General features: G+C 37.0%; 1 protein-coding gene across 2 annotated transcripts in view; it reads left to right on the forward strand.

Moving 5' to 3' along the window:
• The first annotated feature begins 5,701 nt into the window (after positions 1-5,701).
• Positions 5,702-26,359, forward strand: part of FKTN (fukutin) — a 55,717-nt gene continuing 35,059 nt past the window's right edge. For both annotated transcript variants that reach the window (XM_079707181.1, XM_079707180.1), the window contains exons 1-3: positions 5,702-5,880; positions 16,642-16,701; positions 21,252-21,455. In XM_079707181.1, coding sequence (XP_079563307.1) covers positions 5,776-5,880; positions 16,642-16,701; positions 21,252-21,455 — 369 coding nt within the window. In that variant the 5' untranslated portion in view covers positions 5,702-5,775. The remainder of the gene's footprint in view (positions 5,881-16,641; positions 16,702-21,251; positions 21,456-26,359) is intronic.

Raw genomic sequence — 26,359 nt, forward strand, 5'->3', positions numbered from 1 at the left:
AAGAAGGGTCACTTGAGAGGAGTGATGAAAATAGGTGTAGAACTGGTTCTGTGGAAACGGATGAGAACATTTCAGACAAGAGGGAATGAGTAAAAGCAAAGAGGTAGGAAAGGTCGTGTGTATTCCAGGAATACCTGGGCAAAAACCGTGGAGTGTGTGAAGTGGGAGAAAGCCTAGAAAAGTTGCGTGTGTTCAGTCAGATTGTGAATACCCTTGAATGCCATTACAGTTGACCCTTGAACAGTGCAGGTGCCAACCCTCTGTCGACTGAAATAAAAACACACAACGTGAGAGCTGTGAGTTTCAGTTTTATTTGGGGACTTACTGTGGACTATAGTCTGGGAGACAGTCTCTCAGATAGCTCTAAGCAAGAAGAGGTAGTGGGGGAGGTCAGTAGATACATGATTTTGGCAAAGGGGCACGTGCACTCAAGCACACATGTCTGTAGAAAGTTGCTGCTAGTCACGAGGAATACATATCTCAGTTAATGATTTTAGTGCTTTTCTAAGTATGGGAAGAGGCAAGGGTCCAGGTTCATAAACTGTTTCTCCTGAAATATTTCTAAGTATCTAAGGGCCTGTTTTGCCTGTTTTCCCAGAGCACAGAGTGCCTCATCCTGATCTTCACCCTGAATTCCTTTCAGATGTGTTGTAGGTCAGCAACTGCAGTGGCTAATGACTTGATTCTTGTAGAACTGGATGGTGGGCACCATTCGTTATTTTACACCTCCCTGCAGTCAAAAATCTGCATGGAGCAGAGTCAGCCCTCCATATCTGCAGTTCCACACCAAAAGATTCAGTCAACAACAGATTGTGTAATACTATTTATTATTGAAAAAAATCTGCATATAAGCGGACCTGCGTAGTTCAAACCCGTGTTGTTCAAGGGTCAAATGTATGTGGAATTTGAGCTTTATTTGTAGGTGGTAGAGAACCACTGAAATATTTTGATTATGGTGCAATTTGATTCATTTATCAGCAACTTGGTATATCAATGTATAGGTAAGATCATGAGTAGGCAGAAAGTGGAACCTGGGACATCAGTTACAATTAAGACATTTGTACAATTAGAGTTCAAATTAGAATGACAGTGAAGAAAGAAGAGGGAGTTGGTGCCAGAGGGATTTTAGAGGTAAATTCAACAAGCCTTGGCCGCTCTTTTTTAAAGTATCACATTATTCATTCTAAAGTGGTAACTCCATTCCTAATGAAGAGATGGTGCTAGCAAGTAGGAATGTTTTGACAGGCTAATATTCTTCCTTTGCAATAACTGCCTTGGCATTTATAGAAAATAAGTAACGAAGTAAAGTTAATTGGATATCATCTTGATAATAAAAGTGTAGTTGTGGGCTTCCCTGGTGGCGCAGTGGTTGAGAGTCCGCCTGCTGATGCAGGGGATACGGGTTCGTGCCCCGGTCTGGGAAGATCCCACATGCCGCAGAGCGGCTGGGCCCGTGAGCCATGGCCGCTGAGCCTGCGCGTCCGGAGCCTGTGCTCTGCAACGGGAGTGGCCGCAACAGTGAGAGGCCCGCGTACCGCAAAAAAAAAAATAAATAAAAAAATAAAAGTGTAGTTGTGACTGATGATATATTCTGGAGGTTTATTTCATTTAAGAATTAACTGTAGGTTAGAGATATATCCAAAGAAAGAACAAGATATTAATTTGGACTTTATGTTTCTGTAGTGGTTTATATAGGCCTTTCTTTCCACCTGTTAACTCTGGCACAGAAAAGGCTGGGCTATATAGCACACTCCAAATGCTACTTTACATTTCACTAGGAATCAGTGTACAATATGTTGATACACTACTTACTACAGCTACAAGAAACTGAGCTGAAATACTGAAAATGAAGGATATTCTTTTTGTTATCTTGTGAGCTGTCCTTATCAGAGTACATATTTGACTGTTTTATTTTAGCAACGTTTAGCTGACAGCAAAACTAATACCATCATCAATATTGTTTTATGTTGCTAGTTTTTACAGTTTTAGGAGGTAGAGCATGATCCTGATTTATTCAGTTATCTTTGCTTTATGCATTATCTGTAAATCAAGTAGATTACTCACGTCACTGGTGATATTTTTCTTAAGTAGTTTGTTGACTTTATATAATATCATTTAGTGTTTGCTTTTTATAGGCTTCCACACTGGAAGCTTGTTTGGATTGTTTTAAAACTCTGAGACTTCTGATTTAAAGATGACAGAGTAAAGACATTTGTGCCTTCTTCTATCTGAAATTACCCTGAAACAGCAAGGAGAATGAGAGGCAGAGATGTACAGTTGACCCTTGAACAACATGAGTTTGAACTGCTATATGTAGATTTTTTTTAAATAGTAAATACTGCAGTACTATATGACCCCTGGGTGGTTGGATCCACAGATGCAAAACTGCATATATGAAGGTACCGCAGATACAGAGGAACCACATATGTATATGGAGGGCCAACTATAAGTTATATGCAGATTTTTAATGTGCAGAGGGTTGGTGCCCCAATCCCTGCATTGTTCAAAGGTCAACTGTAATTACATCTTTGATGGGGCTAGAGTCCTGTACCCCAAATTGAAATATTTGAGAAATATTTGTCAAATGTAAGCAGAAAGAGATTAAAAGAGCATTCTGGCAGAAAGAGATCTCAGGTAGAACTGACAGAGCAATGAGAAATAGATCTTCTGTTTACGGTGGTGTCAGGATGCATAGAAAAGCAGTGGGAGAAGCTTCCTTGGAATGTTTGACAACATGAACTAGCAGGAAAGGAAGAGCAAATGAGAAAGCATACAGATACACAATCTTTGCAGGAAGCACTCTCTTGGTGAGGCAAGAAGTAATGGCTAAACAACTTTCTCTTGCTTGTTCTCACATGCATTGTCTCTGTCTCTCTCACGCACACACATGTGCAGAACACCCTGTATCATAAAGAGCTTTCTTGTATACTAAAGAGACTACCGGGGCTTCCCTGGTGGCGCAGTGGTTGAGAGTCTGCCTGCCGATGCAGGGGACACGGGTTCGTGCCCTGGTCCAGGAAGATCCCACATGCCGCGGAGTGGCTGGGCCCGTGAGCCATGGCCGCTGAGCCTGTGCTCCGCAATGGGAGAGGCCACAACAGTGAGAGGCCCGCGTACTACAAAAAAAAAAAAAAGAGAGACTACCTTTTAGTCCAGAACACAGCCTTGCTTCTTCCTTCCACAATCCTCTTGCAGATAGTTGGCCTGAGTGGAGTTCATGTCATTCAAAGATTAATAATAATAAAAAGGAAATTAGCACACCATCTACACAAAAATGTTACAAGAAGAAAAGCGAAAAGAAACGGGAAAACAAGTGACAAAGAACCCATGAGAAAACTGTATTGGCCTAACAAATTTAAGGAGACAATCACTTCTTTAAAGTAACAGAGAAAGTTCATTGGCTAGGAAGAAATAGTAAGACAACAATAAATGGTGAGTAATAATTTGGCAGAACTCAAGAAAGAAAAGAAAGAAAAATAAAATCAGAAATAAAAGGCCAGGACTTCCCTTGTGGCACAGTGGGTTAAGAATCCGCCTGCCAATGCAGGGGACACGGGTTCAAGCCCTGGTCTGGGAAGATCCCACATGCTGTGGAGCAACTAAGCCCGTGCACCACAGCTACTGAGCCTGTGCTCTAGAGCCCACAAGCCACAATTACTGAGCCCCGTGTGCCACAACTACTGAAGCCCGCATGCCTAGAGCCCATGCTCCACGACAAGAGAAGCCACCACAATGAGAAGTCCATGCTCTGCAATGAAGAGTAGCCCCCGCTCACTGCAACTAGTGAAAGCCCGTGCTCAGCAATGAAGACCCAACGCAGCCAAACATAAAATGAAGAGTCAATAGGAACATCGAGGAGTGGTCCCTTATAAAAAATAATAATAATAAAACGCCACATAAGAAGCAAAAAGGAGAATTAACACTGTTGAAAACTCAGTAAGGGATATGACGACAGGCTTTTGAAAGTTGAGCAAAGTGAAATGGGAGTGAAAGGAGATGAAACAAATGCTTAATTGTAGTTCTGGAAATAGAGAACAACATTAGAACAGAAAAGTATTCAAACATATAACTTAAGAAAACTTGCCACAGAGAAAACTTGATTCTACAGATTGAAAGTGCACATAATGAAGAAAAACTAATATACAGTCATTAACATCATTACATAACCTAGTTTTTAAAAAATTGGATTGCAAAGATAAAGAATGTGTTCTTTGCTCATCCCATTAAAAAGATCAGCTTATCTATAGGGGAGTGCCAGGGGAAGGATCAGATATTGTCAAGGGAGTATTTAGCATTGCAGGACAGTGGTACAAATTCCATAAGTCATCAGAGGAAAGAAAGTGTGATCTCAAAGCCAAACTATTAGTTGACACCTGTTTTGTTGTTGTTTTTTCATAAATTTATTTATTTATTTATTTTTGGCTGCATTGGGTCTTCATTGCTGTGCGCAGGCTTTCTCTAGTTGCAACCAGCGGGGGATACTCTTCCTTGTGGTGTGCGGGCTTCTCATTGCAGTGGCTTCTCTTGTTGCGGAGCACAGGCTCTAGGCACACGGGCTCAGTAGTTGTGGCTCACGGGCTCTAGAGCGCAGGCTCAGTAGTTGTGGCACATGGGCTTAGTTTTTCCATGGCATGTGGAATCTTCCTGGACTAGGGCTCGAACCTGTGTCCCCTGCACTGGCAAGTGGATTCTTAACCACTGTGCCACCAGGGAAGCCCGACACCCGTTTTTGAACAATGCAGGAACTCAAGGTAAATGGTGCCCACAAGTCCTAAGGAGAAGATGAATACCAGCCATCCAGTAGCTGAACAGAGATGATACAGCAAAAGGATTGGCAGGGATTATAGTAGGAATAAGACTAAAAAAGCTGTGAGATTTGTATTGCAGAATGCGATAGAACGATAGCAAAGTAAACTAATAAAAGTCAGGATTGAAAGAGGAGAGATGCAGAAGGTAGATTTTCTCTTATTTTTTAGCTGAAGAACTAAAGACATACAAAGTTTAGACATCAAGTAATAGAGGTGTTAGTATATTTTAAGGAATAAAGATAAACATTTGAACTGAATTTAATATGTTTGACCAAAATCAAACAGTGGAGAGGAGGTAAGAAGAAGTAGAACTATATTAAATTTCTTGTTCTAAAGAAATAGTCAGATGGGACCAAAGATGAAAGAACAAAAATTTTTATCATGGCTTTTTTTACACTTGCAGAAAACTGAAAAAAATGTGTATGGAATATTTATAAAAACTGACCACATCTTACATAACAAAAGACAAAGAGCTATTATACAGATGATGTTCCTTGACCAAAAACTTAATCTTTTTCTATGGAAGTGGTTCTTAGTATGTTCAGCGGCATCAGCATTGCCTGGGAACTCATTAGAAATGCAAATTCAGAGGGCTCACCCCAGTTCTATTGAATCAGAAACCCTGGGGGAGAAGACCTCCAGTCTCTTTTGGTCAGTTTTTATAGATATCCCATTTATGTTTTTTGTTATTTGCAACTGTAAAGAATGCTATGATAAACTTTTTTGTTCTTTCAAGTGTGGTCTCATACCTGATTATTTCTTTAGGATAGGAAATTACCAAATCAAAGAAGGTTCTGTTGAACTTTAGATAACTTTTTCTCGGTTAATAAAGGTGAAAATTAAATACAGGTTTTTGTCTCTTTAGAAATATCTTTTTGTTCACAGAAAACAAGATTATCTTCTTACCCAAAAAGATGAAACCAACTGGGTTACTTTCAAAAGACAACCAAGTGAGCACCGCAGACTAATGAGTAGGATCAATAAGAACGTGATTTTGGCGCTTTTAACTTTGACAAGTTCTGCATTTCTGCTGTTTCAGTTGTACTACTACAAGCACTATTTATCAGCAAAGGTAATTTTTTTTCTCCTTTCTCATTATTAGACTTCATTTTAGCTGTATATTTTCCTAACATTTTTCCCTTTTGCAGTACATAAAATTAATCACAGTTTTTAAAATCCTTGCAGAAATAGTTCTTTGAGATTCTCATCCTCGTGAGTGTGGCAAGCAATTCAAAATTACAGTTAAATGTTATTGTAATAACATGCTAAAAGTCAGAGGTGCCAAGTTTCAGTGATGTTGAAATTTTCTGATAGAGTTATGTGAAAATTGTTATTTTTCCAAACAGATCATCACTCATTGGAAAGAATTCAATGATAAATAATTTTGATAAAATATTAGAATTAGTTTATTTTAGTACAGAGTATATTTTAATATAGTGTCTAACAGGGAAGTGTAGTGTTATAACTTACCTTTATTATAAATCTATAGGTATAAAGATGTAGAGATGATAATTTGGAATCTGGTAGCTTCTGAAGACCATACAGAAGTCCAGATAAGAAATTCCAAAGTTGAGAAGGTATTGCTGAATTGTGAAAAGTTGCCAAACACTCCCACTGGGGTTAATTTTAATAATAGCTACCATTATTGAGAATTGTGCTAGATACTGTCTATGCTTAATTTAACCCTAAAAACATTTTGGGGGGGAAATATGTTTTTTGTTTGTATCGTCATTTGATAGTTAGAACTATTCTTCAGAACCAGTTACTTCCCTTTACCTGCCAAAGGGGATGATACTTCCCTGCCCTAGTTAAGCTTGACCATGAGACTTACTTTGGCTTGTGGAATGCTATAGACATTTGCAGAGATTTCAAATGGGCTCGTATGATGTGACTTGCCCTTTGTGCTCCCCTGACCTGACAGGAGAAGAGTGTGCCCTGGGTAGATGCTGACCTCCAGCCTGAGCTCTGAATTAGATGTATGGAGCGAGCAGACCAAACATAGCTGCCCAGCTGACTCATACATCTATGAGGGAGAAAACAAATGCTTAAGCCTTTAAGATTGAGAGAAGTTTATTATGCAGAATTATTACATGAGGTTCCTAGACCTCATTTTACAAATATGAAAACCAAAACTCTGACAGAGATGTTAGACAACCTACCCCAATTACCCAGTTTCTAACATGCAGGCCTGACAAGTGTACCTAACTCCATTCTTTCCAGGCTATATTATTTTTACAATAATTGACAAGTACTGAGGCTACCAGCTGTCTTGGCTGTTGATCCAGTGAATGTCTTTGTGTTTCATCTTCAACCCTTTGCTGATTATTTTCTTAGGATAAAGCCCTAGAGTGGAATTTCTGGGTCTAAGATGTACATTCTAGATTTTGTTACATATTGCAAAGTCACCTTTCCTAAGGATAAGTAGTCTGTCTGATTTCCTATACCCTTTCCAAATATGGGAATAATAACAACAATACCAATAATTATGGCGTCCGTGTCATGCTTTTGAGATGCTTTTGGCTAATAGTAGCTTAAACAAATAGAGGGTTATTTATCTCTTATACCTTTCAGTCCAGAGCTTCCAAAATTCTCTTGACATTTCCCTGGTGCTACAGTCCAGGCTGGAGGAGGAAATAGTGCATTCTAGGAGGATTCTTCTTTTGTGACATGGCCAGCAGATTCCCAGCTGTAAGAAAATCTGGGAAAGCAAGATTTTACTATTAGTGTTAATGCTGTTGTTAGGTTTTCCAGACTTTATATTAGAGATCGCAAAGGAGAAGGGGTTTGGGAGTGGGTGTTAGGTCAATTTACCTATCGTGTCTGCTGTAGCAGTTCACGTTTTTTGGTGTGCTTATAGGCTAGGCACTATGCTAAGCACTTCACCTATATTTAATTCTTATAACAACAAATTGAGTAGATCCTGTTGTCCTCATTTTCCCAGCAGAAAAAACTGAGGTTTAGGGAAACTTAACTAAATTTGTCCAGTGTCACACAATTATTAAGTGAGGGAGATAGAATTTAAACCTGAGGAGTCTACCCCAAGAGCGCTTGTTCTTTATATTTCTGGTATTTTTGATGTTCAAGAGCTGAGAGATATTAAACTCCATTAGAGGCCATTTCTTTCTAATGAGGCTAAACATCTTTCCATATGCTTTTTGGTTCTTTTTATTTCTTTATTATAATTTCTTTGTATTCCTATCTGCATATTTTTCTGATGTTGTTGTCTTTTTCTGTTGCTGTTCTTTATAGTTTTAAGGATATTAAGCGTTTACCATATATATTTCAAATATCTTCCCCAGTTTATTAATTTGTCTTTTACCTTTATATTCACGATGTACCCCCTTAATACACTAGTGTTCTATTTAATTTCTAGGTAGACAGGTATCAAGATCTTTCTCCCTTAGGGCATCTGGTTTTTATGTCCTAAGTAGCCCAAGATTATGGAAATATTCACCTGTATTTTCATCAGATACTATTTTATGTTTAAATTTTTATACAAAATATAATTTATTTTAGTATGAGGTATGAGTTAGATATTTAATTTACAGTTTTACCCAAATGGTTAATCAGCTGTCCCAATGTCACTTATTGAATGACTTCATTAATTTAAAAATCCAATCTTAATTATATGTTAAATTAATGTAAATAACTCCTGTCTTGACCTTCTTCCTTGGGAAGTGATGTGGCATAGTTGTTAAGAGCATGATCTCCAGCCTAGGATTAAACCTCATCTATCCTGCTTACTAGCTGTGGGATCTTGGGTAAATTACTTGACTTCTGTTACTTGACCTCTACTTCCTCATCTATGGAATTGGGACAGTAACAGTACCACCTATGAGACTTGTGAAACTTATATGAATTAATATACATAAAGCATTTGGAACAGTACAAGTCACATAGAAAGAGATCAGTACATATTAGCTATTATTTGTATTATTATTATCTTCAATTTTATAATGAAAAATAGTATTTGTTGTATTGAGTCCATGGCATACAAACTGCTTTAGTAATAAGTGCCATATTCGTTAAACAAAATAGAACATTTTGAACAAAATAAAGCATTAAATTAAATAAAGTTCAGTTAACCTTTATATACTATTAAATTTGTGAAATTTGCATTATCTATACTAGAGTTCTTGTTTTTTATGTTTAATTTTAATAACAGGTGGAAATTACAACATCTAAGTTCTAAATACCAAAGGTTATTTTTATTTTATTGAAGAATATGGAAATTATATTAAACTATTCCTAGCCAAGTAATTTTGCATTCTTTAAGATGGAATTTTAAAACTTACTCATTAATTCAGAAACTTTTATTTAAAAGTCATGTGTTGGGCATTTTGCTAAGGTGATAAACAGTGTTTGGGAAGTGGTCTCTTTCCTCTCTATATTTATAATTTAATTGGGGACAGATGTTAATGGGACAGTAAATGTTTCCTATATATTATTAATGTGAAGGTAAGATACTCTGTAAGGAATACAAGTAGTTTCTCTATACTAACAGGAAAAAAAAAGCTTTATTTAAAAATAGGGTTAGACTAACTGCTGAAGCTACCAACTTTTAAAAATTTTTTAGTTTTGTTGTGGAAAAACTTTTAACTTTTGGCTTTTTATTAAACTTCAAGATTTTACTTACATACAAACTTTAGGGAAGTACAGATGCATCCTCTGTAATCTAATACAGATTCTCCTGACATAGGAGGAGAACCCAGAATTTTGTGAACTTTGTTTATTGATCGTATCTGAATTGTATTCCTCATTTGTTCATTGAACAATATTTTGGGGGGATAATCTTAGATAAATAAAGAAAGTTCACATGAAAATGATTTTTAGTTCAATCAAATTTGTTTGATTTGGCAAAAGAGTACATAATAGTAGCCTTGATCAATACTAAATAATAGGTCAGCATCATCAACATAAAAACCTTGATTCTAGGTCATCCTTGAATTTTGAGGTGATTTAGAGAGACCCTTGAGATTATGTATTAGAACTAGGGCAGGGATGAAAAATTGGTTTTATCTTTGGTCCCCAACCCATATCTAGTGGAGTAAATATTTAGGACTACAGAGTTTTTCAGGCTCTTCAATAGAGAGAAATACAATATCTATCATTGGTTAGGGAAGAGGGCTATTTGCTTTCTTGGAGTTAAGGAGGGCTACTTCTGTCTATCTATTTCTTGGGCCTCACCATGGAATTCCTTTTGACCCTAGCTGGTTATGCAAGTTTAGTCTTTCAGTGACCTCCTAAATGAGGTCTGAATAATCCAGTTATCTGATACCATTGAAGATAGGAACTAACAGATTATATCTGTTGGGTCTGGTAAAATTCCACTGGTGGATAGAGTTCACTCTTCAGATTCCATAACAACCATCCAAGTCTTTGAAATACAAACTCTTCCAGGCTTTCAAAGGGAAGGACTTGTCTCTAGCACCCTCTAGGGAATGTCAGTTGTTCATTGTTTTTTACTGCGTCTAACAAGATAGTGTGATTATGATTCTGTGTTGCTCATTCAGTCTGTATTTCTTGACTATGTGTTACATAAAGGGCACTTGGTAGCAATACAGAGATAAATAGAACACAGGTCCTAATCTCAAGGAACTCAAAATTTGATAGACGTGGTAACAGCAGTAATTCTTGAGTTTTGGGCCTAGATAGTCCTGAGTTTGAACCCTCATTCAGTTGTTTGGCTGAGCCTTTGCTCTAGAGCCCATGAGCCACAACTACTGAGCCCATGTGTCACAACTACTGAGGCCAGCATGCCTAGAGCCCGTGCGGCACAAGAGAAGCCACCACAGTGAGAAGCCCACGCACTGCAACGAAAGAGCAGCCCCTCTAGCCGCAACTAGAGAAAGCCCACGCACAACAACAAAGACCCAATGTGGCCAAAAATTAAAAAATAAAATAAATAAAAATAAAAAATAAAATAAATAAAAGAATACATTTAAGAAAAAAGATTGCTAAGTTCAGTTCCTAAAGCTTGTTTTCACTCATAGGGCTATTCCAACATGTAAATATAAGTATGTTCAAACAAAATACTATAACATTGATAAGAAGATATGAAATGAGATAGCTTTAAGGAGTTCTGCATCCCAATTGAAAGTCAAAATTTTGATGCCTCAGTGGAAAGAAGACAAAGCCAATGAACCATGTTTGTGTAAAGCACTGAGTGAACCAAACCTTAATAATGTTCTTGACTTACAACCATAAGCTGCACCGCTCGCTGCCTGTAGTAATCAGTTATTCTTATTACCTAGAAGGCCACTTACAGTGTTCTGTGCTGGGATATCGTTCTTTGCATTATATTTAGTAACCTGTGTGTGTTTGGTTAGAAGGCAGGGGAGGGAGTTGAAAGGGGAATTTGGATTTCAAATTTGGCAGTAGTCATTTACAGTGAACAATTTCATAATCCATTATTAGAAATGGAAATTAGTCTTATAACCATTTAGATCATGTGTAACAGGTTTTTGAAGTGTTTTCAGTTGGTCAGTTACTGAAGCATGATTTTTCTTTGATCTTCTTTGACTTCTGGCTAGTTCCATTTTGTTCTGAAGGCTAATGTCTAGGTCATTGCTGAGAAAGAATATCATGCTTGATAGTCTGATCTAGTATGGTAAACTTTGATAAATGCTACTGTTCCCTCTTCCCATCCTTCCCCCGCCCCCGCCACTCCTGCCATTATCCAGGAGAAATGTGAAAGAATTTCTTTCATTAGAATTAAAGGATATTAAAATTTTTTTTCCGTTTATTCTCAGACTTTAGGCTGTATAAGTTTCTGGCCAAGCAGCTTTGATTATTAATAAACATAGCTTTCCCACCAGTTATTGGAGACTTAAAAAAATTTTCTTTAAAGTATTACCATTAGGTCCAATAGGCATGATTAATTATCATGCTGAATTAAGAATTGTTTTCTGGTGTCTGTAAGAAACTGATTGTTGGCTACTATCTTTAAAAAATGACAGGATCATTTAAATCTTTACTTCTGTTTCCTGAATGCTTTTTCTTTGATGGCATATCTTAATTTGATTCATTTATCAGTAGAGTTCAGTAGCCACCAGACTGCTTCTACCAGTCCTTTTTGGGATCTGAGTCTATCTCTCCATTCATTTATTCATTTCACGTAAATTTTCAACACAAATATCTCATATGTAGTGTTTCAGAATATCTTTAGACATTTTTAACCTCTTGACTTTTACCGTATGGCTTTTCTTTTAGAACATTCGGTCATTGATTTGGCAAGTATTTGTTGAGGGTTTACTGTGTGCTAAGCACAGTACTAGGCTATGAGACAAAATGATGAATCAAGTGCAGTCCTTGCTGCCTAGGAACCCACAAATTGGGGGAGTTTGGGGTTGAAGGGGAAAGGGGAAAAGAAATATATAGAGACATAGAAACAAATGACATCAATATGATATGTTACTTCTTCAAATCACACATCATAAAGCACTGTTCTGCCTACTTTACTACTTATAGCTTAAGAACTCTTCTTTATCTCTACTCTTTGTAATGCTCTTCTGGCAAAAATAACAGCCATCAGATTTATTTTTCTTAAATACAGATCTGATCAAGTTATTCTCTGCATAAAATACCTATGGAATAAGATCCCAACTTCTTACCATGGTGCAGTGGATAGTCTCTGTTTGCCTCTCCAGGTCCTCTCCTCACCATACTCTGTGCCTTGGGAGGCTGACCTCTGTGGACTACATTAGCTGAGCTCCCTTGCTCTTTGTTTTCCATTTGGGTTCAGCCAATGGGAAGCATCAGCTGGAGACTGGAGACCAGGAGGAAAGAGGCCAGGTTATTTATTCTCTTGGTTCTCCATTTGTAGGGTCATTGGTTGATAGTGACTGCATTCCTCCTGTACAGCAAAGTTGTAGCCACTGCGTACCATTAACTGTTCCTTCCGAGGTGGATTAACCATTAAGATAATGAAATTTAAACTGCAGCTCCCCTCACTTCCAAGGCTCTTGGAGGAGCCTTAGGAATATGTTACAAAACTGTGTATTTTTGTAAAGTTTGCAACAGATAATTTTTTGCATTTTTTTTTCTGAAAAAGGACCACCAAAATTGTATAATCTTCAAGCTCTATAAAACTGGGTCCTCTTATGTTCCTATCCTTGACTCTCTGAGCTTAGATAAGTGCAAAGTTTTCAGGGAATGAGGAACTGCTGAATAACCTATTTGGGAAGGTTATGATTAAATATTTCATGGATAAAGTAATATTTTGGATTGGTCTTATAGGATGAGTAGGAGTTCTTCATGTAAAGAAGGATGGGAGGACCATTACAAATAGAGGAAACAGCCTATGTAAAGGGAATGAGCTATGTGTATGTTTAGAAGAGGAGTACACTAAGTAGAGACCAAAGGAAGCACAAAGGTCCTGAGGCAGGAACTTGCCTGGCAGTTTTGAAAACAGCAGAGAGATCACTGTGGCTGTAGAGGAGTGAGAGAGGAGAATAGTAGGTAAGGTCAGAGAGTTCTATATTTTTTATGGCCTTGTAAGCCACTATAAAGGCTTTGGCTTTTATTCTGAATGAGATTGGGGACTCTAGGAAGGTTTTGAGCTGAAATGTGACACGACCTGACATTTTTTAATAAAAAGAAGTAGTGCGGAGGCTCCGTTGAGAACAGATTGTAGGGGCAAGGGCTGAAGCAGACCAGTTAGAAGGTTTTTTAGTAATTTACATGAGATGATGATGGCTTGGACACAGGAGCTAGTGGTGGAGTTTGTGAGAAATGGAAAATAGAGTTGTCAGGATTTGTTGATGGGCTAGATGTGGGGTATGAAAGACAGAAAAGAGTCAGGGATAACGCTAGGTTTTTTTTTGTGTGTGTGGCTGTGTTGGATTTTTGTTGCTGTGCACGGGCTTTCTCTAGTTGTGGTGAGCGGGGGGCTACTCTTCTTTGCGGTGCGCAGGCTTCTCATTGTTGTGGCTTCTCTTGTTGCAGAGCACGGGCTCTAGGTACGCGGGCTTCAGTAGTTGTGGCACGTGGGCTCAGTAGCTGTGGCTCGTGGGCTCTAGGGCGCAGGCTCAGTAGTTGTGGTGCACGGGCTTAGTTGCTCTGCGGCCTGTGGAATCTTCCCGGGCCAGGGATCAAACCTGCGTCCTCTGCATTGGCAGGTGGATTCTTAACCACTGCGCCACCAGGGAAGCCCCAACGTTAGTATTTTTGACCTAGATATTTGGAAGGGAGAAGTTGCTATTTAAGGAGATGGGAAAGACTAGAGGAAGCAAGTTTGAGGAATGGTGAAGATCAGGAGTTTTTTTGTACATACTAAGTTTGAGATGCCTATCTGACATCCAAATGAAGAAGGTGAATAGACAGTTGAATATATAAGTCTGGAGTACAAAGGACTGATGTGGTTGGGAATATAAACTGGGGGTTGTAAGCATATAGATTGTATTTAAAGCTATGAGTGGATGAGTTACCAAGGAAGTAAACATAGAGTAAAAAGAGAAGGAGAAAAATATCATGGTCTGAGCTTTGGCACCCTCCAACATGTCAGGGAGCTGAGAAGAAGTAGCAAATGGGACCAAGGAGTAGTTGGAGAGAAATAGCAGGAAACCAGAAGTATGGGGATCCTGAGAGTCAAGTGAATGAAGTATTTAGGTGAGGCAGAGGTGATAAATAATTCTTGATAGATCAAATAAGACAAGAACTCATAGTTGACCATTGGATTTAGCAATATGGAGGTTACTGGTGAACTTGATAAATACTTGGCAGAGTGAACTTAAGCTCAAGTGAGTACATGACAGGAGAGAAATTGGAGGGAGTGAGAACAGACTACCCATTAAGAGTTTTGCTGGAAAGGGGGACAGAAAATTGTTAGTTGGGAAAAGAGAAGTCAAGACGGGTTTTTTGTTTTAATTATTTAAGATAGGAGAAATAATATCATATTTGTATACTGATGGGAGTGATCCAACAGAGAAAACAAATTAAACAACTCAGAAATTTAGTCTTATCTACTAATGTAGGGCTATGGTGAGCAACAAGTGGCTACATTATAGAATTTGCAATCTTTTTTCAAGGATGAAGATTGCACAGCTGCCTCTGATGTTTTGTAAATATCCTTGGTATATTTTCTTTGTAAAAAATTAAGTTATTATTCAAATATAGTTGATTTACATATTATATCTGTTTCAGGTGTATAACATAGTGATTCAATATTTTTATAGATTATACTCCATTTAAAGTTGTTATAAAATATTGGCAATATTTCCCTGTGCTGTACAATATATCTTCATAACTCATTTATTTTATACATAGTAGTTTGTGCTTCTTAATCCTCTACCCGTATCTTGCCCCTCCCCACTTCCCTCTCCCCACTGCTAACCACTAGTTTGTTCTTTATGAGTCTGTTTATGTTTTGTCATATTCATTCATTATTTTTTAGATTCCACATATAAACGATATCATATAGTATTTGACTTTCTCTGTCTGACTTATTTCACTAAACATAATATCCTCTAGGTTCATCCATATTGCAAATGGCAGGATTTCCTTTTTATGGCTGAGTAGTATTCCTGTGTGTGTGTGTGTGTGTGTGTGTGTGTGTGTGTGTGTGTGTGTGTGTGTGTGTATGCGCCACATCATCTTTTTCCATTCATCTGTTGATGGGCACTTAGGTTGCTTCCAAATCTTGGATATTGTAAGTAATGCTGCTATGAACATTGGGATGTATGTATCTTTTCGAATAAGTGTTTTCATTTTCTTCGGACATATAACCAGGAGTGCTCTTGCTGAATCCTAGAGAAATATTCCTTGGTGTTAAAATGTTATTGTTTAAGTTGCAGAGCTTGTGAGGAGAGACCAGTTCTGGTTCTACCTTAATCACTCAGTATATCTTTCTTCCTTCCTTCCCTCCAATTAGCAAACTGTTATTAAGCATTTTACTAGTTGTCAAGCACTATGCTAGATACTGGTGATACAAAGGTGGATTGGATTTGGTCCCTGCCCTTGAGTTTACAGTTTAATGGGGAAATGAGTCTCCTGTTTAGGAACTTGAAGCACACTTCATTTTCAGGGTGAGGATATTCTTACGGCTTTTCAAAATCCTTCCATCTAACAGATAAAGAGCACATTCAAGGCATAAGAAACTTCTTGGAGCTTGAAACATTCTTCCTCTTGTCTCTAGACCATCAAACATTCTTTCTCCTGTGACTTTCAAAGTGTTTTGGTGATTAACAGATGAAAAACTGATAATGCTTTTTTCCTTCTGATTCTCTAGACGTGAATGTTTTAAAAAATATTCTTTAAAAAATAATTCAACATTTGCAATTATGATGTATGTTATGAAAAGTGTGGGCATTGGAGCTCTCTGTGGAACAGAAATAATAATGCCCACTTTGCAAGATAGTTATGCGAGATAGATGAGAATACATAATTCATATGTGGAAGTACACTTAGGAGCTGCTCAATAATTATTATTACACTTTCTTATCACTTTGCCAAGGTCTGCAAACACTAACTCAGTGTGTGGAGGTAAGCTGAAGTTAGGGATATGGAGCTAAATGGATAAACACTAATTCTAAAGAGATAGCAAAGAGTTTACTATTCATTGATGGAAATTAATTGGTTCAGAGATGTTGACCATATTTATTTAATTAAGTGATGGCACTTAATTAAATTATAGCAATCTGTCAGTGTTTTCTGTCTTGGGTAGTTGTATTATGTACTTGTAGAATTCTTAGCTCATGACTGTATGAAAATAGGTATTTAGATAATGCTTTTTAATGATTATGAACCAGTTATATAGGTTGAATCATACCTACCCTAAATGTAATGTTGCATGCTGGGCTTTGAATTTACTACAATTTTTTTTTAATCTTCCTAGAATGGAGCTGGTTTATCAAAATCCAAAGGAAGCCGAATTGGATTTGATGGCACACAGTGGGTATGTATGATAATCAAGAAATTCCTCAATTGCCATGTTCATTTAGTTCATTCATTTATATACTTAATAAGTATTTGTTGAATGATGACAGTGATAATAGCTAGCTTTGTGAAAACAGGTAGTAGGTGATAGAAAGGAAGAGGCGGACCCTGTGCCAAGTGCTTTACATGCAGTATCTCATTTAGTCCTTATGCAAACTTTAAGAAGTCAGTACATATGTTTATCCTCAATTCACTTAGAAAGATTAAGGTTGGTTGGCTAATAAGTGGCTGAGCCCAGATTCTAACTGCTTGCCTCCAAAATCCTCATTCACTGAGCTGTGGTTCTTTGCCAAGTAAACAAATATGTGAATCAGAATTGAACCAAGAATAAAGGTAAATAGGTGTACCTATTTACCTAGTAAATTTACCTGGTAAATAGGAGTACCTATTTACCTAGTAAATTTACCTAGTAAATAGGAGTTTAGGAGTAAAAATCTATTCAACATGTTTTCTTTTTTTTTTTTGCTGTGCCACAGGGCTTGTGGGATCTTAGTTCCCCAACCAGGTATCGAACCTGGGTCCCCCCAGCAGTGGAAACACAGAGTCCTAACCACTGGACCACCAGGGAATCCCATGTTTTCTTTTAAAGATCAGGAAAACTAGCAATATGTACAATAAATCCCTGTTTCACAGCCTGTACATTTATAAAATTTATAAAATATATTTTCTTTTTTCTAATCAAATTTAGAATGAAAAACAATGCTAAAAAAGTACATTTATCCTGTTAGCATACATATTGGATATGACTAGTTATTTCTTGTGGATACACTTCAGTCTTTGGCTTCTCTTTAACCAGAGACATGAGAGGCTTTAGATTAGAAGTGAGTTTTCAAATCACCAAGCAGCTATAAAGTAGTGATAATTTTAGGTCATTGCTGATACCATTTGGATTTGAACTATTGTTTAAAAAGTAAAGTCTGGGATATCCTATATCAGGCTCCTCAACTATCAGGTCTAGAAGTATCAATGTAAACTTTTTTTTTTTTTTTTTTTTTTTTTTTTTTTTTTTTTTTTGCGGTACGTGGGCCTCTCACTGTTGTGGTCTCTCCCGTTGCGGAGCACAGGCTCCGGACCCGCAGGCTCAGCGGCCATGGCTCACGGGCCCAGCCACTCTGCAGCATGTGGGATCTTCCCGGACCGGGGCATGAACCCGTGTCCCCTGCATCGGCAGGCGGACTCTCAAGCACTGTGCCACCAGGGAAGCCCAATGTAAACTTTTAATTTATTAAAAGTAGCAGTTTTTCTTTGTGAGCTTAGGGTAGTCTGAGGGGAAAGGGAAGCCCTATCTTTTTCATTCAGGGAATGACCCTTGAGGTGGGAGAAAATAACAGATTGTTTTAAAAGGGTTGACTTCCAAGATAAATGAGTAAAAAATTACGGAGCCGCTTACTACATTCAGTGAATTCTCTTTGTTAATTACATTTCATGGTACTGAAAATCACTCCGTATAATATTTGCAAAGTCATAGGGAAGGGAGAAGTAGTACTAAAATACTTTTGTTCTAATATCTTAGAAGGAACAAAAAAGTGAAGTGTGATCAATAGATGTGATACTGAACCCTGATAAAATCCTAGAATGAGTTATTAAACAAGATAATTTGAGGGGCTTAGAAGAGAAAATATGATGATTATTAGGAACTAGCCTTTCACTAAGAACATGTCCTGCCAAGCCCTTGTAGAAGAATGGACTGTTACAGTCTCATTGTATCCTTTTTTCAAGAAGACGTTTTTCTTTCTTGTAAACAAAATGAATTACTGAAGGTCAGATGATAATAGTCATGTTGATTAAGAATTAATTGGATTTAGAGTCAATTGGACATCTATGTCCAGGGAACCTTGATGATTGCATTGATAACAACGTGGAAGGCATATTTAGAAGGTGAGTTGTAGAGTCTCTCCTTGACCCTGCCCTAATCTATATTTATATTAATAATCATAATGAAGCTGTGTGTTCATCAAGCTGAAAGAGATTCATTCAACAAACACCAAGCTGAAAGAGATTCATTCAACAAACATTTATTAAGCACCTTATATGTACTAGTATCTGTCATCTCATCATCTTTCTTCCAAAACCCTTTCTTCCTCTTTTATTCTCCCTAGTGTAAAGCACAGAAAGTAATAGCCATGAAAGAAATTTTTTTTGATAAATTAGACTCTCAAAATTTAAAACTTCTGCTCATCAAAAGCCACCATTAAGAAAATGGATAGCTAATGCCACAGATTATAAAATATTTGCAAAACATGTATCTGATGAAAGATTGGTATCAAGGTTAAATGAAGAACTGCAATTCAGTAATAGACTTTTTTGTTCATAATCTTTATCAAATTCAACAAGTGTTGTATTCCTGATTTGCTAAGAGGTTTTAATCATAAATAGATATTGAATTTTGTCAATTTTTTTTGTGTTGAAATTAACATAGAGTTTTTCCCCTTTATTCTATTGATATGGTGAATTTTATTGATTGATTTTCAAATGCTGCCTTTCATTCCTGGGATAAACCCTACTTGGTCATGATATTTCCTTTTTTTTTTTTTTTTTGGTCCTTTTTTTAAAAACTACAGGAGGGCTTCCCTGGTGGCGCAGTGGTTGAGAGTCCGCCTGCCGATGCGGGGGACACGGGTTCGTGCCCCGGTCTGGGAGGATCCCACATGCTGTGGAGCGGCTGGGCCCGTGAGCCATGGCCGCTGAGCCTGCGCGTCCGGAGCCTGTGCTCCGCGGTGGGAGAGGCCACAGCAGTGAGAGGCCTGCGTACCGCAAAAAAAAAAAAAAAAAAACTACAGGAATTGATTTTTTAGTATCTTGTTAAGTATTATTGCATCTGTGTTCATGAGGGATGGTGGTGTATAATTTTCTTTTTTTGTAATGTCTTTGTCAGGTTTTGCTATTAGGATTACACTGGCCTCATAGAATGAGTTAGGAAGGATTTCCTCCTGCTCAGTTTTCTGAAAGAGTTTTTGTACACTGGTATTATTTCTTCTTAAAGCTTTGATAGAATTCACCAGTGAACCATCTGAGTCTAGAGTTTTTTCTTGTTGTTGTTTTGATGGCAGTTTTTTTTTTTTTAATACATAACAAATTCAATTCTGTTAATAGTTATAGGGCAAGTCAGATTTCCTGTTTCATCTTGTGGTAGTTTTCTTATTCATGTTTTTAAAGAAATTTGTCCATTTCATCTGTTATTGAATTTGGGGGCATAATTGTTTATTCTAACTTTTTACTTAGTTGGCTTTCCCACTAATAGATGATAAACTCCTCTAGAATAGAGATGATTATGTTCTTGGTATTTGCATAATACTCTACAGTAAAAACAAAGGATAAGAGACTGATTCCTGCCTTTATCTCATTTTTTAAATTTTTATAATTCTTGATACTCTAATCTATTTATTTATCTTGTATATGTTTTTAGAAGTGTCCTCAGATTTTGTAAATAAGAATTTATCCTTAATTCCCTGAAACATCTTTTTTTGATGGCATATGTCCCTTTGAAATCATTATTGCTTTCACTAAAGTAAGCTTTTAAGCAATAATGTATTTCAGTTATTCTATTTAACTTGACTACTCTTAGGTATTATTTACTCCTAAGTGTGACTGCTGTTTCAATTCTAATTTTGAAATTTATTTTTTTCAGTAGGGTGTTCTGCTTACTGCTCAACAGAATTATATTTTTATTTTAATTTTTTTTAATTTTTTTGCGGTACACGGGCCTCCCACTGTTGTGGCCTCTCCCGTTGTGGATCACAGGCTCCGGACGCGCAGGCTTAGCGGCCATGGCTCACGGGCCCAGCCGCTCCACGGCATGTGGAATCTTCCTGGACCGGGGCACGAACCCGTGTCCCCTGCATCGGCAGGCGGACTCTCAACCACTGCGCCACCAGGGAAGCCCCAGAATTATATTTTTAAATGTTATAGTATTATTAGAAAATCAAACTGTAGATAGGAATGGTCAGGCAGGTGATGTATGTTAGTTTGTCTTTTGACTGGCAAAATTATTAAGCAGTATTTCAAATATGAAGAAAAGTGGCACATACAGCTGGTTTTTGGTTTCAGAAAGGTTGACATGACTGATTTTTAAAAACTGAAAAGGCTGGTATTTCCTGTCCCACTTTTGCTTGAAAAGATTTAGCTACTACCAAGGGAATAATTTGTAAGCCCAAAGTTCTCATTTCAGATACTACTTCCTCTATGAAGATTTTGTTATCCTTTTCATGTACAGTTAATTACTAGCTATTGTCCTGTACTTTATAATATGTTGCATATATTTTTACTATAGCATATTTTACATTGTATTGTAAATATTTGTTCGTCTTCCTCAGTAGACTGTGTACTTCTTGAGAACAGGGACAATGTATTATTTATTTGTGGTTTTTATTTTTTTAGCAAAATAATAAGCATGCAATCTACTGAGTAAGCAGTCTAGATATCCTTATAAAATTAATGAATAAAAGTTTAATAAGATAGATTATTGTATTGGTTTAGAAGAATTAAGGGGATTCTTTTCCTCTCAAACAGCGCACAGTTAAAAAATTTATTATGCTAACATCCAGTCAAAATGTACCTGTGTTCCTTATTGATCCTTTGATTCTGGAATTGATTAATAAAAACTTTGAACAAGTCAAGAATGCTTCTCATGGCTCCGCTTCAGAATGCAAGTTTTTCTGTGTTCCAAGAGACTTTACTGCATTTGCACTACAGTATCACCTATGGAAGAATGAGGTAAGATGATTTGCTTTCAGATAATGGAGTGTCTTTTACAAAACAGTATGGGATTAAACCAATTTAAACTGTAAAACATTTAAAATTTTTCATAAAGACTTTTATAGATTGTATCAGGAATACTTTAAGCAATAAGTAACAAAACACAATAGTGGCTTAAGCAAATAGGGGACTTATTTTTCTGATATAACAAGAGGTTAAAATGTTGGTGGCTGTTGGTATTAGTGGAGCTGTCCACTGAAGTCAGCATGTGCATCACTGAAATTCTTTCTGCATTTCTCTCATCCTCACAAGGTAGATGTTGTAGCGCCAGGGTATCATAGTGACACTATCTATCTATCTATCTTTTTTTTAAATTACTAATACTGGTGTTTATTATCACCACAAACAAGATGAGAGTACGTTTTTTTTGTACCTTTTTAAAAACTGACTTTTTTCAGCCATTGCATGAAGAGCCATCTTTTATGTCAAGTTATATACTTGAATAGGCCAATTGTGTCTCATCCAAACTTTGTCCAAAATTTGGATATCTAATCATTCTTTTTTTAAGGTTTCTTATTAGTCATCAAAACAATTTCTTATTAGTTTTATACACGTCAGTGTATACATGTCAATCCCAATCACCCAATTCATCACACCACCACCCACACCACCCAGCTGCTTTCCCCACTTGGTGTCCATACGTTTGTTCTCTACATCTGTGTCTCAATTTCTGCCCTGCAAACTGGTTCATCTGTACTGTTTCTCTAGGTTCCACATATATGTGTTAATATACAATATTTGTTTTACTCTGTCAGACTTACTTCACTCTGTATGACAGTCTCTAGATCCATCCACGTCTCTACAAATGACCCAATTTCATTCCTTTTTATGGCTGAGTAATATTCCATTGTATATATGTACCACATCTTCTTCACCCATTCGTCTGTTGATGGGCATTTAGGTTGCTTCCATGACCTGGCTATTGTAAATAGTGCTGCAAGGAACACTGGGGTGCATGTGTCTTTTTGAATTATGGTTTTCTCTGGGTATATGCCCAGTAGTGGGATTGCTGGATCATATGGTAATTCTTTTTTTAGGTTTTTAAGGAACCTCCATACTGTTCTCCATAGTGGCTGTATCAGTTTACATTCTCACCAAAAGTGCAAGAGGGTTCCCTTTTCTCCACACCCTCTCCAGCATTTGTTGTTTGTAGATTTTCTGATGATGCCCATTCTAACTGGTGTGAGGTGATACCTCATTGTAGTTTTGATTTGCATTTCTCTAATGATTAGTTATATTGAGCAGCTTTTCATGTGCTTCTTGGCCATCTGTATGTCTTCTTTGGAGAAATGTCTATTTAGGTCTTCTGCCCATTTTTGGATTGGGTTGTTTGTTTCTTTAATATTGAGCTGCATGAACTGTTTATATATTTTGAAGATTAATCCTTGGTTCGTTGATTCATTTGCAAATATTTTCTCCCATTCTGAGGGTTGTCTTTTGGTCTTGTTTATGGTTTCCTTTGCTGTGCAAAAGCTTTGAAGTTTCATTAGGTCCCATTTGTTTATTTTTGTTTTTATTTCCATTACTCTAGGAGGTGGATCAAAAAAGATCTTGCTGTGATTTATGTCAAAGAGTGTTCTTCCTGTGTTTTCCTCTAAGAGTTTTATAGTGTCAGGTCTTACATTTAGGTCGCAAATCCATTTTGAGTTTATTTTTGTGTATGATGTTAGGGAGTATTCTAATTTCATTCTTTTACATATAGCTGTCCAGCTTTCGCAGCACCACTTATTGAAGAGACTGTCTTTGTATATCCTTGCCTCCTTTGTCATAGATTAGTTGACCATAGGTGCGTGGGTTTATCTCTGGGCTTTCTATCTTGTTCCATTGATCTATGTTTCTGTTTTTGTGCCAGTACCATATTGTCTTGATGACTGTAGCTTTGTAGTATAGTCTGAAGTCAGGGAGTCTGATTCCTCCAGCTCCATTTTTTTCGCTCAAGACTGCTTTGGCTATTTGTGGTTTTTGTGTCTCCATACAAATTTTAAGATTTTTTGTTCTAGTTCCATAAAAAAATTCTATTTGTAATTTGATAGGGATTGCATTGAATCTGTAGATTGCTTTGGGTAGTAGAGTCATTTTCACAATATTGATTCTTCCAATCCAAGAACATGGTCTGTCTCTCCATCTGTTGGTATCATCTTTAATTTCTTTCATCAGTGTCTTATAGTTTTCTGCATACAGGTCTTTTGTCTCCCTAAGTAGGTGTATTCCTAGGTATTTTATTCTTTTTGTTGCAGTGGTAAATGGGAGTGTTTCCTTAATTTCTCTTTCAGTTTTTTCATCATTAGTATATAGGAATGCAAGAGATTTCTGTGCATTAATTTTATAACCTGCAACTTTACCAAACATTGATTAGCTCTAGGAGTTTTCTTGTGGCATCCTTAGGATTCTCTATGTATAGTCTCACATCATCTGCAGACAGTGACAGTTTTACTTCTTCATTTCCAATTTGTATTCCTTTTATTTCTTTTTCTTCTCTGATTGCCGTGGCTAGGACTTCCAAAACTATGTTGAATAATAGTGGCGAGAGTGGACATCCTTGTCTTGTTCCTGATCTTAGAGGAAATGCTTTCAGTTTTTCACCATTGAGAACGATGTTGGCTGTGGGTTTGTCATATATGGTCTTTATTATGTTGAGGTAGGTTCCCTCTGTGCCCACTTTCTGGAGAATTTTTATCATAAATGGGTGTTGAATTTTGTCAAAAGCTTTTTCTGCATCTACTGAGATGATCATATGGTTTTTATTCTTCAGTTTGTTAATATGGTGTATCACATTGATTGATTTGCGTATATTGAAGAATCCTTGCATCCCTTGGATAAACCCCACTTGATCATGGTGTATGATCCTTTTAATGTGCTGTTGGATTCTGTTTGCTAGTATTTTGTTGAGGATTTTTGCATCTGTATTCATCAGTGATATTGGTCTGTAATTTTCTTTTTTTGTAGTATCTTTGTCTGATTTGGTATCAGGGTGATGGTGGCCTCATAGAATGAGTTTGGGAGTGTTCCTTCCTCTGCGATTTTTTGGAAGAGTTTGAGAAGAATGGGTGTTAGCTCTTCTCTAAATATTTGATAGAATTCACCTGTGAAGCCATCTGGTCCTGGACTTTTGTTTGTTGGAAGATTTTTAATCACAGTTTCAATTTCATTGCTTGTGATTGGTCTGTTCATATTTTCTATTTCTTCTTGGTTTGGTCTGGGAAGGTTATACCTTTCTAAGAATTTGTCCATTTCTTCCAGGTTGTCCATTTTATTGGCATAGAGTTGCCTGTAGTAGTCTCTTAGGATGCTTTGTATTTCTGTGGTGTCTGTTGTAACTTCTCCTTTTTCATTTCTAATTTTACTGATTTGAGTCCTCTCCCTCTTTTTCTTGATGAGTCTGGCTAATGGTTTATCAATTTTGTTTGTCTTCTCAAAGAACCAGCTTTTAGTTTTATTGATCTTTGCTATTGTTTTCTTTATTTCTATTTCATTTATTTCTGCTCTGATCTTTATGATTTCTTTCCTTCTGCTAACTTTGTGTTTTGTTTGTTCTTCTTTCTCTAGTTCCTTTAGGTGTAAGGTTAGATTGTTTATTTGAGATTTTTCTTGTTTCTTGTTTCTTATAGCTTGTATAGCTATTAACTTCCCTCTTAGAATTGCTTTTGCTGCATCCCATAGGTTTTGGATCGTCGTGTGTTCATTGTAATTTGTCTGTAGGTATTTTTTGATTTCCTCTTTGATTTCTTCAGTGATTTCTTGGTTATTTAGTAACGTATTGTTTAGCCTCCATGTGTTTGTGTTTTTTACCTTTTTTTCCCCTGTAATTCATTTCTAATTTCATAGTGTTGTGGTCAGAAAAGATGCTTGATAAGATTTCAATTTTCTTAAAGTTACTGAGGCTTGATTTGTGACCCAAGATGTGATCTATCCTGGAGAATGTTCTGTGCACACTTGAGAAGAAAGTGTAATTTGCTGTTTTGGGATGGAATGTCCTATAAATATCAATTAAATCCATCTGGTCTGTTTTGTCATAAAGCTTCTGTTTCCTTATTTATTTTCATTTTGGATGATCTGTCCATTGGTGTAAGTGAGGTGTTAAAGTCCCCCACTATTATTGTGTTACTGTCGATTTCCTCTTGTATCGCTGTTAGCAGTTGCTTTATGTATTGAGGTGATCCTGTGTTGGGTGCATATATATTTATAATTGTTATATCTTCTTCTTGGATTGATCTCCTGGTCGTTATGTAGTGTCCTTCCTTGTCTCTTGTAACATTGTTTATTTTAAAGCCTGTTTTATCTGATATGAGAATTGCTACTCCAGCTTTCTTTTCATTTCCATTTGCATGGAATATCTTTTTCCATCTCCTCACTTTCAGTCTGAATGTGTCCCTAGGTCTTAAGTGGGTCTCTTGTAGAGAGCATATATATGGGTCTTGTTTTCATAACCATGTAGCAAGCCTGTGTCTTTTGGTTGGAGCATTTAATCCATTCACGTTTAGGGTAATTATCGATATGTATGTTCCTATTACCATTTTCTTAATTGTTTGGGGTTTGTTTTTGTAGGTCCTTTTCTTCTCTTGTGTTTCCCACTTAGAGCAGTTCCTTTAGCATTTGTTGTAGAGCTGGTTTGGTGGTGCTGAATTCTCTTAGCTTTTGCTTGTCTGTAAAGCTTTTGATTTCTCCATCGAACCTGAATGAGATCCTTGCCGGATAGAGTAATCTTGGTTGTAGATTCTTCCCTTTCATCACTTTAAGTATATCATGCCACTCCCTTCTGGCTTGTAGAGTTTCTGCTGAGAAATCAGCTGTTAACCTTGTGGGAGTTCCCTTGTATGTTATTTGTCATTTTTCCCTTGCTGCTTTTTTTTTTTTTTTTTTGC

Source organism: Hyperoodon ampullatus, assembly GCF_949752795.1.
Source record: "Hyperoodon ampullatus genome assembly, chromosome: 6".
In the NCBI taxonomy this organism is placed as follows: domain Eukaryota; kingdom Metazoa; phylum Chordata; class Mammalia; order Artiodactyla; family Ziphiidae; genus Hyperoodon; species Hyperoodon ampullatus.